The following is a 20,980-nucleotide window of genomic DNA, read 5'->3' on the forward strand; positions in this document are numbered from 1 at the left end:
AACACACTAGGAACAGTTTACATTAATACCAAGCCAATTAGCCTATAAACCTGTACGTCTTTGGAGTGTGGGAGGAAACCAGAGCACCTAGGGAGAGCGTACAAACTCCATAATACAGCACCCGTAATCAGGATCGAACCCGGGTCTCTGGCGCTGTAAGGCCACAACTCTACCGCTGGGTTACCATGTCTTTCTGTTGGAGCCTATGGGGATCAGAGGCTGGCACGGAGACCGACCTGTCACCACGGTCAGGATACAGATCCAGAGTCGTGGATGACCTGCAGTACGACGGTGATGGAGGACCGCGGGTGCAGAGCTGTCAGCACGGTGGCCTCACAGGTGTTTCGAATCATCTGCTCCTTGCTCTTCTCTGCGACACCTTTGGAAAAGCAAAATCAACGTGAATGCATGACGTCAGATAATATGTATAACAGCAACAACATTCTCTGACATCAATCTGAAGAAGGGTTTTGGCCCGAAACGTTGCCCATTTCCTTCACTCCATAGATGCTGCTGCGTTTCTCCAGCACTTTTGTCAACCAACAATATTCTCAACCCAGCAGACCACAAGACATAGGAGCAGACTTGAGTCTACTCCACCATTCAATCAGGCCGAGCTATTTTTCTCTCACAACTCCATTCTCCTGCCTTCTCTCTGTAACCTTTGATGCCCTTACAAATCAAGAACCTATCAATCGCCACTTTAAAAATACCCAATGTCGTGGGCCCCACCGCCACCTGTGGCAATGAATTCCACAGACTCGCCACCATCTGGTTAAAGAAGTTCCTCATTAGAGGTACTAACTACTTGGGTAACACAGTGCATTAGAGGATCTGTGGTATTATCAACTTGGGTGGCACAGTAACACTGCCTCAGAATACTTGAGACTCCTCAGATCCAGCCTCAGGTACTGTTGTCTGTGTGGAGTTTGCATGCTCTCCTTGTGACCACAATTCCCTCCTGCCAAGTGCTCTGGTTCTCTTCCATATCCCGAAGATGTACGGGTTAGTAGGTTAATTGGCCGCTCTAGATTTTTCCTAGTCTGTCGGTGAGGGGGTAGAAGAATCTGGGGAGAGTTGATAGGAATACAAGGATTGGAATATTCTCAGTGGTCTACAGGGAACGGTGGACTGAAGGGCCTGTTTCTGTGTTCTATGACACAAACCCACAGTGGATGAAGAAGCAAGCTGTCAGAGTGCTCTATAAAATGTTTACTTTGCCAGAGACTTCTCAAAGAAAGTTTTTGCGTTTGTGTACGAACTATTTCCGACCAGACTGCAATCCACCCAGATCCCAATCTACAGCCCACCTAAAACAGTCTCACACGTCAGTCTTCATTCTTGCCCAGGGAGCTAATTGGATGTTTCCCTCAACATGGTCTCTCGGGACTTACTTGGTAACCCGACTTTTGGCTTGAGTAGGACATCCAGCGTGGCTTTGTCGAAGATCTCTTTGCTCACTTTCACCTCGGCGGGTCCGTATACAGCAGCCAGAATTGTTGTATCTCCTGCGATTAAAACATATTAGCACAGGCAGGTGTCAACATTGCCACAGAGGGTCAATACGTCGCAACAATGCGTTTAGTGATGCTGTTACAACTTCTCCAAAGTAAAAGTTAACCAGGTGAAAAGGTATCCCCTTGACAACAGAAAAAAATAAATCAGCTGCACTGTTTAATTGTAGAAACAAAGACTTGCAGATGCGAGTTTCTACCAAAGATAGACACAAAATGCTGGAGTAACTCAGCAGGTCAAGCAGCATCTCTGGAGAAAAGGGATAGGTGATATTTAGGGTCAGGACAAGGCACAATGAGCTCACCATCTCATACACCACCTACTAAACCTAAGTGGATGCAAGACATCCTCAGTCCCGAGGGACCACTGGAGCAGAGGATAGTGTGAGGTTGGTACAAAGCAAGGGGGAATCAATGGGATTAGTTGGAAGGGGGGGGGGGGGCAAGTTTACCCCACGACAGAAAGGGGAGGAGTTGTACAGTTTAAACACAGCTTATGGAAACCTGTTTAAGAAGGAACTGCAGATGCTGGAAAATCGAAGGTAGACAAAAATGCTGGTGAAACTCAGCGGGTGAGGCAGCATCTATGGAGCGAAGGAAATAGGCAACGTTTCGGGCTTCTTGAAGAAGGGTTTTGGCCCGAAACGTTGCCTATTTCCTTCGCTCCTTAGATGCTGCTGCACCCGCTGAGTTTCTCCAGCACTTTTGTCTACCTATGGAAAGCTTTTCACAGTAACATAGAAAATAGGTGCAGGAGTAGGCCATTCGGCCCTTCGAGCCTGCACCGCCATTCAATATGATCATAGCTGATCATCCAATCAATATCCCATACTGGCCTTCTCTCCATACCCCCTATTCCCACTAGCCACAAGGGCCACATCTAACTCCCTCTTAAATATAGCCAATGAACTGACCTCAACTACCTTCTGTGGCAGAGAATTCCACAGATTAACCACTCTCTGTGTAAAAAATGATTTTCTCATCTCGGTCCTAAAAGACTTCCCTCTTATCCTTAAACTGTGTCCCCTTGTTCTGGACTTCCCCAACATCGGGAACAATCTTCCTGCATCTAGCCTGTCCAACCCCTTAAGAATTTTGTAAGTTTCTATAAGATCCCCCCTCAATCTTCTAAATTCTAGCGGGTACAAGCCGAGTCTATCCAGTCTTTCTTCATATGAAAGTCCAGCCATCCCAGGAATCAGTCTGGTGAACCTTCTCTGTACTCCCTCTATGGCAAGAATGTCTTTCCTCAGATTAGGAGACCAAAACTGTACGCAATACTCCAGGTGTGGTCTCACCAAGACCTTGTACAACTGCAGTAGAACCTCCCTGCTCTTATACTCAAATCCTTTTGCTATGAATGCTAACATACCATTCACTTTCTTCACTGCCTGCTGCACCTGCATGCATACTTTCAGGCTCCTGTACTGTAGATGGTTTATGCATGCAACCTATAACGTAGCTACCTCAATCCCACTTCTGACACCATGTAAAGCGTAGACGTCTAACACACTGTAACCTTAACTGAGTCCTTTATTATAGCACATGGTACACATGTCCCAGCACTGACAGCATCTAGTCTTCAGGCGTGCTGGAACCAACAGGGAGGAACAAAGGGAGGATCTCACAGTTATACTGATATGAGTAGGCGTGGTTAGTGGTATTGAGGTAGCTACGTTATAGGTTGCATGCATAAACCTATAACCTGAAGGCAGCAGGGAGATGAGTGTGTGGCCAGGATTTTCCAGCATCTGCAGTTCCTTCTTAAACACTGGCTTCTCCCTGGTGGCCGTGGCAAGCAGCACCCACCTTGTGTGAAGCAGGCCGAGCCGTCGGGCCGGGACAGGAGTCCGTGTTCGCAGCAGAACGGGCGCAGAAGCTGCATCTCGCCCCCAACAGCCGCCGCCATTTTTGTTTCCCGCCCACCCGGCGGCGCACTCTACACGCGTCACCGCGCCTGACGGACGGCGCCCTCCACCAATCAGCGGCCGGACCCGCCCACCCCGGCCAATCCGCTGCGGGAGAGGCAACCCGTGACGCGCCCACCGCGACAACCCCCATCCAGGCCCCCACAAGCACAGATGTCCAACGCACGCCTGGTTTAAATTAGTTTCTCTGAAGGGAATTTCTCGGCGGTTATTAACTTTTTTAAAGGCTTGATTATTTTATTCGGGTTGGGGGTCGGTGGGAGTGGGGGATGGGTGGGGTCCTGGGGTTGTGTATGTGAGGGTGTTGACACTGTGGGGCAACAGCAGCAGCAGCTGGGCTAGAGGGTGAAGATGGCGGCGGTGGTGATCAGACAACTGGGCAGAGGCTGGCGCGGCGTCCGCTGCTCCATCGCTGCTGGGGCTCGGCGGCCTCTCTCCGCCAGTGTAAGTCAATGTCACGGGGCTGCGGGGCAGGGGAGGGAGGGGAGGGAGGGGAGGGAGGGGAGGCCGAGGCGCCGCGGCGGGGTGAAGGGCGACCGGTCAAACCTGCTGCTGGCCCGCGGGCCGACAGTCAAGACAAGACTCAAGTGTTTTATTGTCCCCTGTCCCAGATACAACCGTGACATTCTTACTTGTAGAAGCACAACTGAATCTGTAAATCCTTCAGATCCCACAAAACAACACGCAGGTGCTGTCAATGACTCCAACCTACGTGTGTATATATATATATCATGTGTGTGTATATATATATATATATAGATATATATATATAGATACACACACTTTGAAGCACAACAGGGACATCCTTTAATTCACTATACACACACACACACACACACACAACACCACACAACAAACACACACACACACACACACACACACACACACAACAAACACACACCCACACACACACACACACACAACAACCACACACACACAACAAACAAACACACACACACAACACCCACACCACACACACACTGTTTGGTTTAAACCAGCTTCTTCAGTTCTCACACACACTTCAAGTTCACATTTATTGTCACGTGCGTGAATTGGTACAGTGAAATTTGAGTTGCCATACCACTAAAAAAAACACAATACACGAGTTTCCCACTGTGATGGAAGGCAATAAAGTTCAGTCATCTTCCTCTTTGTATATACACACACACACACACACATATATATATATATATATACTAGACCAAGTGCAGACCCGTTGGGTCTGTTTTCCCAACGCGCATCACACTCACACTAACCACCCCCCCAAACACACAGGCGGAGGGAGGGGGGGAGAGGGAGACGGGGTGGGGAGAGAAGAGGGGAGGAGGAAAGGGGAGACACACACACACACACACACACATATATATATATATATATATATACATACACATACTGAAGTTTTTTTTCCTTGTTTATTATATTTACAGTTTACTGTGTTTACAGAGTACTATGTTCACATATTCTGTTGTGCTGCTGCAAGTAAGAATTTAATTGTTCTATCTGGGACACATGACAATAAAACACTCTTGACTTCTGAGGCAATGTCTCGACTCTAATGGTCGTCTGTCCTCGTCCCTCCACATATACCTGGTCCTGTTTACAACACATTCCATGCTGACTGTCTCCACGCTGAATGACTCTATGGATCCAGAGATACTGTCTGACCTGCTGAGTTCCTCCGGCAATTTGTCTTTTACTTGAGTTCCTCCAGGACCTTGTCTTTTAAAAAAATTCTGTTTCCAGCATCTACAGTCCCTTAAACCCCCTCTCCACCCACCCCACCTAGTCCATGCCAACCAGTGATCACCCCATCCACTAACACTATCCTACACACTAGAGACACTTTACAATTTTACCGTTGTCTATTGGCCTACAAACCTGTACGTCTTTGGAGTGCGGGAGGAAACCAGAGCACCCAGAGAAAACCCTCAGGGAGACCGTACAAATTCCGTATAGACCGCACCCATAGTCAAGATAGAACCCAAGTCTCTGGCACTGCGCTACTGTGCCGGCCCATCTTAGTTTTTTCTTTGGATGAAACAATTTGTGATGTGAATGCTCTCTGCTCAGGTGGAGAGTAGAATGGGGATTACAGCACACAGAAATCAGATAACCTAGCACAAGGGCAGAGCACTTAGTAAGAGCAGTCGTTACCAGGTACAAAATCACTTCTGATAATATTGTACAAACAAACCCAGTGCGTTATGCAGTCAAGATTGGGTCGTATTTCTCTTGAGGGACAAAGAAACTGTGAAGAGTTATACAGTAGAGGGCTGTAAAATATGGATGTTTGTTTAGTTTAGGCAAACGACGTGGTTACAGACCCTTCAGCCCACCACGTTCCTGCCGACCAGCCATCTCCACACACTAGCACTAGGGACAATTTGATATTTTTACCAAACCCAACTTAACCAACTTGGGTAGACATCCTAAATAATATTTGTATCTAAACCAAAATCATATATTTTTTTACAACCATTATCTCCTGCATTATCTCATTGGTGATCATGGATCCTTGCTGTGTGCAAATTTGCTGTGTTTCATGTTTGCAAAGGTACTAATTACTGCGGGGAAGAACTGCAGATGCTGGTTTAAATCGAAGATAGACACAAAATGCTGGAGTAACTCAGCGGGACAGGCAGCATCTCTGGAGAGAAGAAATGGGTGACGTTTTGGGTCGAGACCCTTCTTCAGACCGAATCTTTAGAGACCCTTCTTCAGACTGAAACGTCACCCATTCCTTCTCTCCAGAGATGCTGCCTGTCCTGCTGAGTTATTCCAGCATTTTGTGTCTATGTACTAATTACTGCACTTTTTCCCTAAATTGATTCTGCTTCCATTACCCTTTCAGGCTGTAGTTTTAGGATTCAAAGAAACATAGAAAATAGGTGCAGGAGGAGGCCATTCGCCCCTTCGAGCCAGCACCGCCATTCATTGTGATCATGGCTGATCGTCCCTAATCAATAACCCGTGCCTGCCTTCTCCCCATATTCCTTGATTCCACTAGCCCCTAGAACTCTATCTAACTCTCTCTTAAATCCATCCAGTGACTTGGCCTCCACTACCCTCTGTGGTAGGGAATTCCACAAATTCACAACTCTCTGGGTGAAAAAGTTTTTTCTCACCTCAGTCTTAAATGACCTCCCCTTTATTCTAAGACTGTGGCCCCTGGTTCTGGACTCGCCCCACATTGGAAACATTTTTCCTGCATCTAGCTTGTCCAGTCCTTTTATAATTTTATATGTTTAAAAGAATTTTGAATATCTCAATGAAATCTCTCCTCAGTTCCAAGGAGGATAGTTTGTCATGCGTCGCATGTATATTTGACACCTGACACTTTCCTGTTCTCTCTCCAGCATGCCGTTCATCAGCAGCAATTCACGTCGCTGGATGAGAAGCCCCAGTTCCCGGGGGCCTCCGCGGATTTTGTGGACAGGCTGGAGTTTCTCCAGCCCAACGTGATATCCGGTATTCCCATCTATCGGGTCATGGACCGACAGGGACAGATCATGAACCCGGATGAAGACCCCAAGGTTTGTCATGTGCCATCCCAAAGCAGAACTGCAGCCTGGTGCCATGTTGAACCATTAACATGCGGTCTCACAGTGGCCTGATAGGGAATAATACGTCTAAGCCCTGTCCCACGGTGCGAGTTCATTCAAGTGCTCTCCCGAGTTTAAAAAAAATCAAACTCATGGTAAGCACAGAGAATGAACGTAGCGGGTACGTCGGAGCTCGGGGACGTCTCTTAGCGGCTCGTAAAGCTAACGGCAGGTACTCGGGAAGACTCGCTAACGGCAGGTAAGCACGGGAAGACTCGTGAAAAATTTTCAACGTTGAAAAATGTCCACGAGAGCCCCGAGTACCGTGGCCATTACCGTAAATCTCCGAGTTCGAGTCAGGGCAAACTCGGGAGAGCTCTTCAAATGAACTCGCACCGTGGGACAGGGCTTTTAGTTTATTGTCAAATGTACCGAGGTGCAGTGAAAAGCTTTTGTTGTCAGTGGAAAGACAATGCATGATTACAATCGAGCCATTTACAGTGATACATGATAAGGGAATACAGTATCTACATGATAAGGGAATAGCGTTTAGTGCAAGGTAAAGCCAGCAAAGTGTGAACAAGGATAGTCCGGGGGTCACCAATGAGGTAGATAGTAGTTCAGCACTGCTCGCTGGTTGTGGAAGGATGATTCCGTTGCCTGATAACAGCTGGGAAGAAACTATCCCTGAATCTGGAGGTGTGCGTTTTCACACTTCTGCACCTTTGGCTAGATGGGAGAGGGGAGAAGAGGGAGTGGCCAGGGTGCGACTCGTCCTTGATTATACTGCTGGCCTTGCTGAGGCAGTGTGAGGTATGAATGGAGTCAATGGAAGAGAGTACGTTTTGGTGATTGTCTGGGCTGCGTCCACAATTAGCTGCAATTTCTTGTGGTCATGGACTATTTTACGTTTATACATTTACACCAAGCCAATTAACCTACAAACCTGTACATCTTTGGAGTGTGGGAAGAAACTGAAGATCTCGGAGGAAACCCACTCGGGTCATGAGGAGAACATGCAAACTCCACACAGACAGGACCTGTAGTCGGGATCAAACCCGGGTAGCCGGTGCTGTAAGGCAGCAACTCTACCGCTGCCCCACTATGCCACCCTGGAAAAATATGGACTTTTCTTTTCTCAGTGATTTCAGTCCAAAATTAAAATAGCTTGCAAATGGAGTTCTCTTCTAGACCTCAGTTATTTCTGTCAGTCCCTTCTCTCAAGGCGGTTATATTATTACAGGCAGTGAAGATAGACACAAAAAGCTGGAGTAACTCAGACTGCATCTCTGCAGAAAAGGAATAGGTGATGTTTCGGGTGGAGACCCTTCTAGTCTGAAGAAGGGTCTCGACCCAAAACGTAAGTTTGAAGAAGGGTCTCAACTCAAAACATCACCTATTAGCTTTCTCCAGAGATGCTATCTGACCCGCTGAGTTACTCCAGCTTTTTGTGTCTATCTTTGGTTTAAACCAGCATTTGCAGTACCTTCCTACACTTACTATAACAGTGTTTCCATTCCTCCACGGCCTGAAGTGGTTATTATCCCCTCCATTCACTAAGCTGGTGAGTTTTTGCCCCATTCACAGATCTACTCCTGTTCACTCTTTCTGCCCTTCCCGTAGTTGCCAAAGGAGATGGTCCTCAAATTCTATCAGAAGATGACGCTGCTGAACACCATGGATCGCATTTTGTACGAGTCTCAACGACAAGTAAGTACACGGCAGGATTTTCCTCTGCTTGTTTTGGAATTTGAGCCACTAATTCTTTTCATTTATGGCTGAACTGAGAGCTGCACTGTTGATGTACCGACATTACAAATGAAATCCCTCCGCTGGGTTAGAGGAGCAAGGGGGTTCTCTCTGGTTTCCTAGCTTCTCCCAACGCCTCTAACAACAGATTGTGTGCCCCATATCTGAGGAAGGATGTATTCGCGATGGAGAGGATCGTGCAAGAATGATCCCGGGGTTGAGTGGGTTAACATATTAATGAGCGTTTGGCCGCACTGGGCCTGTACTCGCTGGAGTTTAGGAAGATGAGGGGGGAGGAACCTCATTGAAACTTACCGAATAGTGAAAGGCCTGGATAGAGTGGATGTGGAGAGGATGTTTCCACTGGTGGGAGAGTCTAGGACCAGAGGGCATCACCTCAGAATAAAAGGGGATGAAGAGGAATTTCTTTAGTCAGAATCTGTGGAATCCATGAGGTATAGTTATGGGGGAGATTGACTGATGTTTAGGGTGTCATGTTATTGAGGAACAAGCAAGAGAATGGGGTTGAGAGGGAGTGATAGATCAGCCATGATTGACTGGCGAAGTAGACTCAGTGTATGATCATTTGATCTCATTGTAAACACACTGAGTCACAGTTTAAAGATAAGAGGGAAGTCTTTTAGGACCGAGATGAGAAAATCATTTTTTACACAGAGAGTGGTGAATCTGTAGAATTCTCTGCCACAGAAGGTAGTTGAGGCCAGTTCATTGGCTATATTTAAGAGGGAGTTAGATGTGGCCCTTGTGGCTAAAGGGATCAGGGGGTATGGAGAGAAGGCAGGGATGGGATACTGAGTTGGATGATCAGCCGAATGGCGGTGCAGGCTCGAAGGGCTGAATGGCCTACTCCTCCACCTATTTTCTATGTTTCTACACTGCTGTTTGTGGAAGCTTGCTGTGTGCAACCTGGCCTTTGTGGCTTCCTGCATTCCATCAGTGACTGTGTTACAAAAAGTTCTTCATTGACTGTGAAGAGCATTGGTGTGTCCCGGCTTATGGCCCGTTGCCAGTGTTAGACACTGTGCCTGTGTTACAGGGCCGCATATCCTTCTACATGACAAACTACGGTGAGGAGGGCACACATATCGGCAGTGCAGCTGCGTTGGAACCAGATGACTTGGTGTTTGGACAATACAGGGAGGCAGGTAAGTGAAATGTGGGGTTTATATCCTGGGCTGCCAGATAAGACATAAGATTTAACAATAAATAGGGCCACATGGAGGCACAACAGTACACCCCCAGCACAAGGGGCGGCACGCACACCCCCATCCACATTAACGGGACGGAGGTGGAACGTGTTTCTAGCTTCAGGTTCCTGGGAGTCAACATCTCCGATGACCTCTCTTGGACCCACAATACCTCAACTCTGATCAAGAAGGCTCACCAGCGTCTCTTCTTCCTGAGGAGACTGAAGAAGGTCCATCTGTCTCCTCAGATCCTGGTGAACTTCTACCGCTGCACCATCGAGAGCATCCTTACCAACTGCATCACAGTATGGTATGGCAACTGCTCTGTCTCCGACCGGAAGGCATTGCAGAGGGTGGTGAAAATTGCCCAACGCATCACCGGTTCCTCGCTCCCCTCCATTGAGTCTGTCCAAAGCAAGCGTTGTCTGCGGAGGGCGCTCAGCATCGCCAAGGACTGCTCTCACCCCAACCATGGACTGTTTACCCTCCTACCACCCGGGAGGCGCTACAGGTCTCTCCGTTGCCGAACCAGCAGGTCCAGGAACAGCTTCTTCCCGGCGGCTGTCACTCTACTCAACAACGTACCTCGGTGACTGCCAATCACCCCCCCACCCCCGGACACTTATTATCACTTATTATTATTTATTCAAATCATTTGCTATGTCGCTCTTCCAGGGAGATGCTAAATGCATTTCGTTGTCTCTGTACTGTACACTGACAATTAAAATTGAATCTGAATCTGAATCTGAGTAGAGTTGCTGCCTTAAGGGCCTGTCCCACTTATGAGATTTTTTCGGCGACTGCCGGCACCCGTCATGGTCGCAGCAGGTGGCCGAAAATTTTCAACGTGTTGAAAACCCAGTGGGGACCAGAAAAAGGTACGACTCTTTGTGCGACTAGTCACGACCATACTGGTGACATGTCGCAGGGTGGCGCCTATATGGTCGTGCATAGTTGCCCAAAGAGTCGTACCTTTTTCTGGTCGCCGCTGGATTTTCAACATGTTGAACATTTTCGGCTACCTGCTGCGACTGGCAGTCGCCGAAAAAAATTGCGTAAGTGGGACAGGCCCTTTACACCACCAGAGACCTGGGCCCCTTAGTTGTTCCAGCATCCTGGCAATATTTGTCCTCTTAAGTACAATAACTACAATAAACAGTTTTGTTTAATTTAGAGTTACAGCGCAGAAACAGGCCCTTCAGCCGCCAAGTCCGCACCGACCAGCGAACCCCGCACATTAACACTATCCTACGCACACTAGTGACAATTTACACTTATACCAAGCCTATTTACCTGTAAACCTGCACGTCTTTGGAGTGTGGGAGGTGACTGGAGCACAGGGAAAACCCACGCCGGTCATGGGGAGACCGTACAAACTCCGTACAGACAGCACCCGTAGTCAGGATCAAGCCCAGATCTGTGGCGCTGTGAGGCAGCAACTCTACCGCTGCGCCACCGTGCCGCCCCTTTGTTCTCCCAGCATCCTGGCCAATATATTTCCCCTTGAGTAGAATAACCAAGACAACAGTTAAGAAGGGTCTCGACCCGAAACGTTGCCTATTTCCTTCGCTCCACAGATGCTGCCTCACCCGCTGAGTTTCTCCAGCATTTTTGTCTACCTTCGATTTTCCAGCATCTGTAGTTCCTTCTTAAACAAGACAACAGTTTAATCTCTAGTTTGCCATTAATGGGATTGTGCTGTGTGCCTCTGTCTCCTGTGTAGTGATTAGGAAGGTGTGCGATTTGTAAGGGGTTCGTCATCTCAGACACTGCCAATTCATTCCCATTGCTCAGGTTGTACTTTGTCACCCCTGCAGGTGTCCTCATGTACCGAGGCCTGTCGCTGGAGCTCTTCATGGCGCAGTGTTACGCCAGCGCTAGCGATGTGGGCAAGGGCCGCCAGATGCCAGTTCATTACGGCAGCAAGGATCTGCACTTCGTTACAATCTCCTCTCCCTTAGCCACGCAAATACCCCAGGGTAATGACTAGAAATCTGAACAGGTTACCTTTGCTTCATTTAGTTTAGTTTAGATTAGATATGATACAGTGCGGAAACAGGCACTTTGGCCCACCGAGTCCACACTGACCAGCGATCCCCGCACACTAACACTGTCCTACAAACACTATGGACAGATTGTTCATATTTATGCCAAGCCAATTAACCTACAAACCTGTATGCCCGAAGATCTCTGAGAAAACCCACGCAGGTCAAGGGGAGAACGTACCAACTCCATACAGACAGCACCCGTAGTCAGGATCGAACCCCGGTCTCTGGCGCTGTGAGGCAGCAACTCTACCGTCCCGCCACCGTGCTGCCGGCAAGTTAGTTCAGTTGAGTCTAGTTTATTGTCACGTGTACCGAGGTACAGTGGAAAGCCTTTGATGCCTGTTAACCAGTCAGCGGAAAGACAATACATGATTACAACCGAGCCATTCACAGTGTACAGATGCATGATAAAGGGAATAACCTGAATAACGTTTAGTGCATGATAAACCCAATAAAGTCCGATCAAAGATAGTCTCCAATGCGGTCGAGGGTAGTTCGGGACTGCTCTCTAGTTGTAGTAGAATGGTTCAGATGCCTGATGAAAACTCAGTCGTAGGTCACGGAAACAGACTCTTCGGCCCAACTTGTCCATGCTGACCAAGTTGCCTCATCTAAGTTGACCCATTTGCTGTTGTAACAACATTTAAAAGACAGTTCGACAGGTACATGGATAGGAAATGTTCAGAGGGATGTGGGCCAAATGTAGGCAGGTTGGATCATGGTGGAAGGGGCATCTTGGTCAGCGTGGGCAAGCTGGGCTAATGTTTCAATGCTCTGTGACCCTTTGACTATGATCTGCCCGCATTTGGCCCATATCCCTCTCCAGAACCAGGGGCCACACAGTTTAAGAATAAGGGGTAAGCCATTTAGAGCGCAGATGAGGAAACACTTTTTCACACAGAGAGTTGTGAGTGTGTGGAATTCTCTGCCTCAGAGGGCGGTGGAGGCAGGTTCTCTGGATACTTTCAAGAGAGAACTAGATAGGGCTCTTAAAGATAGCGGAGTCAGGGGATATGGGGAGCAGGCAGGAACGGGGTACTGATTGGGGATGATCAGCCATGATCACATTGAATGGAGGTGCTGGCTCGAAGGGCCGAATGGCCTCCTCCTGCAACTATTGTCTATTATCCCTCTCCAGAACCAGGGGCCACAGTTTAAGAATAAGGGGTAAGCCATTTAGAGCACAGATGAGGAAACACTTTTTCACACAGAGAGTGGTGAACCTCTGGAATTCTCTGCCACAGAAGGTAGTTGAGGCCAGTTCATTGGCTATATTTAAGAGGGAGTTAGATGTGGCCCTTGTGGCTAAAGGGATCAGGGGGTATGGAGAGAAGGCAGGTACAGGATACTGAGTTGGATGATCAGCCATGATCATATTGAATGGCGGTGCAGGCTCGAAGGGCCGAATGGCCTACTCCTGCACCTATTTTCTATGTTTCTATGTCTATGAGACGCTGCATCTCAGTCGTGAATCCCCCTCCTCCCCCCAGAAGCTGCTCGACCCACTGAATTCCTCCAGCAGATTGCTCATCAAAACAGGATGTTGGTGGGACTTTACCACATTTATTATCACCATAATTCCTACTTTACAAGACCAACTAGTCTCCATCAGCACTAAAGCAAAATGGAACATCCCCTCTGCTGTTCCTTGCCCCTTCCTCAAGCTGCAGCAGTGGATGGAGTGAGGGGTTGGGGGAGTGTCAGGGAACAAGCCCAGTTTGTACTTGATCCCGTTTGGTTTTGAGTTTTCCTCTCTCCCAACGGTGTAGGCATCATTGATTGAATTTATCGTTTCCGCGTGACCGTGCTTTTTTTTGACCCTCTCTCCGCTCTTTGACCGCCAGCCGTCGGGGCCGCATACGCCTACAAGGTCAGCCAGGCGGACCGCGCCGTCATCTGCTACTTCGGAGAAGGCGCGGCAAGCGAAGGGGATGCTCACGCCGGCTTCAACTTTTCCGCCACTTTAGAGTGCCCCATCATATTCTTCTGCAGAAACAACGGCTATGCAATATCCACACCAACTCACGAGCAGTACAGAGGCGACGGCATCGGTAGGTATTGGCAGCACCGTACAAGGGAGATGCTGTTGGGAGCTAGACATAACAAAGCTGCGGGTCAGGCAGCTTCCCTGGAGAACAGGAATGGGTGACGTTTCGGATCGAGACCCTTCTTCAGACAAAGTCAGCAGAGAGGGAAACGAGAAGTATGAAAAGGCACAAAACTGTTGGGAGTTGGAGAGTTCATAGGACCAAAGAATACTGCAGCACCAAAAGAGGCAACTCATCCCCTAGTCCCAGTACTATCCCTTTCTCTTACTTCCTTGTGCCATAGAAGGAGACCATTGAATGCACAGAGTCTTTTACCCAGAGCAGGGGAATCGAGAACCATAGAACATAACTTTAAGATTTGAGAGGAACCTGAGGGGTACCTTTTTCACACTGAGGGTAGTAGGTATATGGGACAGGCTGCCAGAGGAGGTAGTTGAGACAGGTACAGTAAGAACATTTAAAAGATATTTGGACAGGTACATGGTTATAGAGAGATACAGTCATACAGCATGGAAACAGGTCTCTCGACCCAACCGACCAACATGTCCCATCTACACAAGTCCCACCTGCCTGCGTTTGGCCCGTATCCCACTAAATCTGTCCGATCCATGTATCTGCCTTAAGTGTTGTGATTGTCTCTGGCTTAACTACCTCCTCTGGCAGCTTGTTCTATACTCCCACCACCCTTTGAAGGAAACCTCTGGTTACTCCTAAGATTCCTTTATTAATATCTTTACCCCTTCACCTTAAACCGATGCCCTCTGGTACATGGTTGGAAAACGTTTAGAGGGATATGGTCCAAACGTAAGCCAGTGGTACTAGCACAGATGGGGCATCTTGGTAGGCATGGACAAGTTGGGCCGAAGGGCCTGTTTCTCTGCTGGCTCTTGGTGCATCTGTGTTAGCAACATGCCCCACGATTCTCTCACATATACCCATCAACTCCCCCACTTCTCCTACTCACCATTGTTAGGGACAATTTGGGTTGGGAGTTATTAAGTAAGTAAGTGCGTTTATTGGCCAAGTATTCACATACAAGGAATTTGCCTTGGTGCTCCGCCCACAAGTAACAACATGACATACAGTGACAGTTACGAATGATTCAGAAAACACTAAATAATAATAATAATAAAACATTCATGATAAAACACCATTGATCAAGCATGTGAACCAACAAAATACCAGATCACCTGTAGGGAGGCTACAGATTTTTGGCTGTTGAGTAGAGCAACTACTCGTGGATAAAAACAGTTTTTTTTCTGGCTGTGGCAGCTTTGACAGTCCGGAGTCGCCTTCCAGAGGGAAGTGATTCAAAGAGTTTGTGGCCAGGGTGAGAGGGGTTAGAGATGATCTTGCCCGCTCGCTTCCTGCCCCTTGCAGTGTGCAGTTCATCAATGGATGGAAGGTTGCAGCCAATAACCTTCTCTGCTGATCGGACGATTATGGCAGCATCGTGGGTTGGAAGTGATGAGGTTGGGACTGATGTGGAAGGGTCATTGGTTGGGAGTGATAGGCTTGGGAGTGAGTTACGAGAGCCATGGCGTTGGGAGCCATGTAGGAGAGCCATGGATTGGGAGTAAAGTAGGAAGGGTCATGGTTTGCGAGTGACATCGCAAGCTCATGCGTTGGGAGTGACTTCGAAGGTTGGGAGTGAGGTGGACGGGCCACGGGGTGGGAGTGATGCAGAAAGGGCCACGGATTGGGAGTAACGAAGGAAGGCTCTTGGGTTGGAAGTGACTTAGAAGGTCATGAGACCGGGAGTGACATCGAAGGGCCATGGGGCGGGAGTGATGTAGCAAAAGTCGTGGGTTGGGAGTAACATCAAAGAGTGGGAGTGACGTAGATGCTTATGGGTTGCCAGTGACATATGAAGACAAAAATGCTGGAGAAACCCAGCGGGTGAGGCAGCATGAAACTGAAGATGGGTCTCGACCCGAAACGTCGCCTATTTCCTTCGCTCCATAGAAGCTGCCTCACCCGCTGAGTTTCTCCAGCATTTTTGTCTACCTTCGATTTTTCAGTATCTGCAGTTCCTTCTTAAATATGAAGACCATGGGGTTGGAGTGACCGTCGGAACATCAGGGAGTTGGTAATGTCAAGCACAGTCCCTGATGTCGAGCATGAAACACAGATAATAATTTTGGTACTATCGACATCTTGGCACTCTCTCTTTCCCAATAGCTGCCAGAGGCCCTGGTTATGGGATAATCTCAATCAGAGTGGACGGGAATGACGTCTTTGCCGTCTATAACGCTACTAAAGAGGCTCGGCGCCGGGCAGTGGCTGAAAACCAGCCCTTCCTCATTGAGGCAATGACCTACAGGTAAGTCCCGTGTGTGTGAATAAGTTCTCTCAATGATTCTGATTAACATATAAGATTATTAAGGGTTTGGACACGCTGGAGGCAGGAAACATGTTCCCGATGTTGGGGGAGTCCAGGACCAGCAGCCACAGTTTAAGAATAAGGGGTGAGCCATTTAGAACAGAGACGAGGAAACACTTCTTCCACACAGAGAGTTGTGAGTCTGGAATTCTCTGCCTCAGAGGGCGGTGGAGGCCGGTTGTCTGAATGCTTTCAAGAGAGAGTCAAGCCCCTGTCCCACTTAGGAAACCTGAACGGAAACATTTGGAGACCTTGCACCCCACCCAAGGTTTCCGTGCGGTTCCCGGAGGTTGCAGGTGGTTGCCGGAGGTTGCAGGTAGTGGAAGCATGTAGGGAGACTGACAAAAACCTCCGGGAACCGCACTGAAACCTTGGGTGGGGCGCAAGTTTCTTGATTCTTTTCTTATGGATTGAATGTGTTGTGATGTGTTAACCTGGTTTACCAGAGGGACTACAGATGGAAATTAGCCTATAGCTATAATCTTGCGTATTGCATGCAAATGTTTATAAATATGCACTGTCCTTAATAAAAACATCTAAAAAAAAAAAAAAAAAGTCTCCAGAGGTTTCCGTTCTGGTTTCCTAAGTGGGACAGGGGCACTAGACACCTTGCAGCGACCGAGACCCGGGTTCGATCCTGACTTTGGGAGCTGTCTGTATGTTTTCCCCGTGGGTGTAGGGCAAAGATGTGCAGGTTTGTAGGTTAATTGGCTACTTGGTACAAGTGTAAATTGTCCCCAGAGTGCACGGATGGTGTTAATATGCAGGGATCGCTGGTCACTGCGTACTCAGTGGGTAGAGGCCCCGTTTCCACGCCGTATCTCGAGACTAAACTGAACCCCCGCGTAAAATTGAAGGTGTAATATTGCAACATATACGTGCTGATACGCTGCGCGGGTTTGTGTTGCGAACCCCCTCAGGATCGGACATCACAGCACCAGCGACGACAGCTCGGCCTATCGGTCAGTGGATGAAGTGAACTACTGGGACAAGCAAGATCACCCCATCTCCAGGCTCAGACACTACATGGTGAACAAGGGCTGGTGGGATGAGGAACAGGAGAAAGCATGGAGGAAACAGTCCAGGAAACGGGTAGGTACTCTCCTCACCCTTCCACCCCACCCTCGGCACCTGGAAATGAAGGACCTCAGCATATTACATTCTCTTTCCGGTACTTAGTCACTGCTTTACCTGAAATGCAATCCTGGTGGACTTCATACATAACAGGTCTCAGAACTTTATAAGCAGAGGCCGTTAGACCAAGACGCGTCCAAAATCATGAGAGGAATAGATCAGATATACCCACGGTTTTTGCAGATATATTGTTAAGCTGGAGAGGTTGCAGAGAAGATTTACGAGGATGTTGCCAGGACTCGAGGGCCGGAACTGTAGGGAGAGATAAGCAGGCTAAGATATTATTCCTTGGAAGGCAGAAGGATGAGGGGTGATCTTATGGTGTACAAAATGATGAGAGGAATACATCGAGTGAGGCAGCATCTGTGGAGCGAAGGAATAGGTGACGTTTCGGGTCTGGACCTGAAACGTCACCTATCCCTTCGCTCCATAGATGCTGCCTCACCTGCTGAGTTTCTCCAGCATTTTTGTCTACCTTCGATTTTTCCAGCATCTGCAGTTCTTTCTTAAACGGAGGAATACATTGGGTAAATTGAGTCTTTTGCCCAGAGTAGGGGAATCGAGAATCAGAGGACATAGGTTTATGGTGAGGGGAGAAAGATTTAATGGGAATCTAAGGGGTAACTTTTTTTACACAAGAGAATCTGTGCACCTCTCTGATCTTTTCCTTACAAGAGACATGGTGTGTATGGGAGCACAGCTGGTTGAACAGTTGGGACAAGGACACCTTCATGCTTCACTCTGGACTGGTCCAGATCAGTAGGGGCACCGATAGCCACTGGTGATAAAACAGCAGTCCTGCCCACAACCCAACCAGCTGACCAGTTTGACGGCACTGGGCCTGTACTCGCCGGAGTTTAGAAGAATGAGGGGAAGGACCTCATTGAAACATACCGAATAGTGAAAGGCTTGGATAGAGTAGATGTGGAGAGGATGTTTCCACTAGTGGGAGAGTCTAGGACTAGAGGTCATAGTCTCAGAATTAAAGGATGTTCCTTCAGGCAGGAGATGAGGAGGAATTTCTTCAGTGGAGAATCTGTGGAATTTTTTGCCACAGAAGGCTGTGGAGGCCAAGTCAATGGATATTTTTTGGGCAGAGATAGATAGGTTCTTGATTAGTACGGGTGTCGGGGGTTATGGGGAAAAGGCAGAGGTTCCAGAGATTCACCACACAGAGTGGTGAATCTGTGGAATTCTCTGCCACAGAGGGTAGTTGAGGCCACAGTTCATTGGCTATATTTAAGAGGGAGTTAGATGTGGCACTTGTGGCTAAAGGGATCAGGGGGTATGGAGAGAAGGCAGGTACAGGATATTGAGTTGGATGATCAGCCATGATCACAATGAATGGCGGTGCAGGCTCGAAGGGTCGAATGGCCTACTCCTGCACCTATCTTCTATGTTTCTATGTCTAAGAGGGAACGATAGATCAGCCATGACTGAACGGCGGAGTAGACTTGATGGGCCGAACGGCCTAATTCCGCTCCTATCACTTATGACCTGCCGTCTCATTGCCAGGTGATGGAAGCCTTTGAGGAGGCCGAACGTGAGCTGAAGCCCAAGGTGGACTATTTATTCACGGACGTGTACGAAGAAATGCCGGTCTTGCTGCAGAAACAGCAGGAGGCGCTGCAGAGGCACCTGAAGATGTACGGCGAGCATTATCCCATGGACCATTATGAGAAGTAGATGCCATGGTGTCGATTCCCAGCCCCGCCCGCCCGCCCTTCAGTCCCGCACACAACACTAACTTTAATCCTGAGTCCACAAAGTTGCTTCCTGTTAACCCTTCGATTTCCAAAACTAATGCTAACTATGGTGACGCTCTCCTCTCTCTATAGTTGCCCAGGTCTTGGTGGTCTGTGTTGCTGTTCGCTGGGTTTTGGAGGAATCTAATGGCAGTGAATTCCTCATTCCCCTCTGAACTGCAGATGCTGGAAAAATCGAAGATAGACAAAAAATGCTGGAGAAACTCAGCAGGCGAGGCAGCATCTATGGAGAGAAGGAATAGGTGACGTTTAGGGTCTCGACCCGCAATGTCGCCTATTCCTTCTCTCCATAGATGCTGCCTCACCCGCTAAGTTTCTCCAGCATTTTTTGTCTACCCTCATCCCCCTCTGCATCGTTTCCCACCTCCCTTCCCTACCACTTCATTCCTGGGCATTGGTGCTGGAACGTATCTGCCCCTCAGTGTTTGTCCAGGCCAACACATGATGTCTCTGAAATAATACACACTCTGCCACTAACCTTGCCCCTCCAACATCTCGGAGTCACGCTCTGCATCCTTGCTCAATATGATCATAGAATAATTGGAAAGGGTACATTTGGCCCAACACATCCATACTAACCCATTGCCCAGAATCTGGTCCATCAAGCCCCTATGCCTCATGGTGTACAGTGACCCAGCTTCCACCAATCTCTCAGGCAATGCATTCCACTCACTGGGTGAAGAAAGTACCCAAATCTCTTCCCCTTTACCCTAACCCTGTGTCCTCTGGTTCTATCCGAGTCTTACATGGCATGGGGGCTTGATGGGATGTAAGCAGACTTCCCATTCTGTCCAGCAGTGGGCTAAAGGTCTCACAGCAACGCATGCGATTGAATTCAAAACACACAGCACAATGTCGACTTGGCCGTTTCCTCCATGCTTCTTGCTTGCATCAGCTGGTCAGTTGTGGGTTTAAGAGGTGAGGAGAGGACGCAGTGACTTATGCTCATTTGGAAGTGTCTTTTAGACCAGCTGAAAAGACCCTGTGTTTCAAAGTTCTCAATGAAGTTCAACCAGATGCACTCAGTTTCAATGCAATGACCCCATAGGCATCTCCCACCACCACCTAGTGTATCTTCCTCTTCCTTAACGTACATGTACATTGCTTTCCTAAGATTTACTCTTGCCTGCTGCTATAGGTGATATTGTTGATATAATTCCCGAGGTTTCTGTGCCATGCCAATATTTCTCCCTCTCTCCAAAATATTATTATGGCCAATATTTCACCCTTCCTCTCTTCCTCTCTCCAAAATATTTGTATGACCATTAACTGAAAGTTTCCAAAGACTTTCGACTTTATGTAGATACAGTGTGGAAACAGGCCCTTCAACCCAACGAGTCCGTGCCGACCAGCGATCACCCCGTACACTAGCACTATCCTACACACTAGGGACAATTTACAGAAAGTAGACACAACATGCTGGAGTAACTCAGCGGGTGAGGCAGCATCTCTGGAGAGAAGGAATTGGCGACGTTTCGGGTCGAGACCCTTCTTCAGACTGATGTCTGGGTAGGGGGCGGGACAAAGATAGAATGTAGTCGGAGACAGTAAGACTGGTGGGAGAACTGGGTAGGGGAAGGGGATGGAGAGAGATGGCAAGGGGCTACCTGAAGTTAGGGAAGTCAATGTTCATACCGCTGGGGTGTAATCTACCCAAGCG

The 20,980-nt window shown here is 48.3% G+C and overlaps 2 protein-coding genes across 2 annotated transcripts; one reads left to right on the top strand and one right to left on the bottom strand.

Moving 5' to 3' along the window:
• Positions 1-135: 135 nt before the first annotated feature.
• On the bottom strand, positions 136-3,443 carry LOC116967896 (exosome complex component RRP46-like). Its single transcript, XM_033014546.1, has 3 exons — positions 3,324-3,443; positions 1,395-1,508; positions 136-379 (listed from the first exon to the last, which is right to left on the bottom strand). Exons 1-3 carry the CDS (start codon positions 3,421-3,423, stop codon positions 249-251), a joined length of 345 nt encoding a protein of 114 aa, XP_032870437.1. The 5' UTR covers positions 3,424-3,443; the 3' UTR covers positions 136-248.
• A 302-nt stretch (positions 3,444-3,745) lies between these two features.
• On the top strand, positions 3,746-19,521 carry LOC116967683 (2-oxoisovalerate dehydrogenase subunit alpha, mitochondrial-like). The gene is made up of 9 exons (XM_033014274.1): positions 3,746-3,886; positions 6,799-6,975; positions 8,608-8,694; positions 9,791-9,899; positions 11,759-11,920; positions 13,834-14,040; positions 16,219-16,360; positions 17,341-17,512; positions 19,070-19,521. The coding sequence occupies exons 1-9, from the start codon at positions 3,794-3,796 to the stop codon at positions 19,238-19,240; spliced, it is 1,320 nt and encodes a 439-aa protein (XP_032870165.1). The 5' UTR covers positions 3,746-3,793; the 3' UTR covers positions 19,241-19,521.
• Positions 19,522-20,980: the final 1,459 nt, after the last annotated feature.

The sequence above is a fragment of the Amblyraja radiata genome, chromosome 41 (assembly GCF_010909765.2).
Source record: "Amblyraja radiata isolate CabotCenter1 chromosome 41, sAmbRad1.1.pri, whole genome shotgun sequence".
Classification (NCBI taxonomy): Eukaryota; Metazoa; Chordata; class Chondrichthyes; order Rajiformes; family Rajidae; genus Amblyraja; species Amblyraja radiata.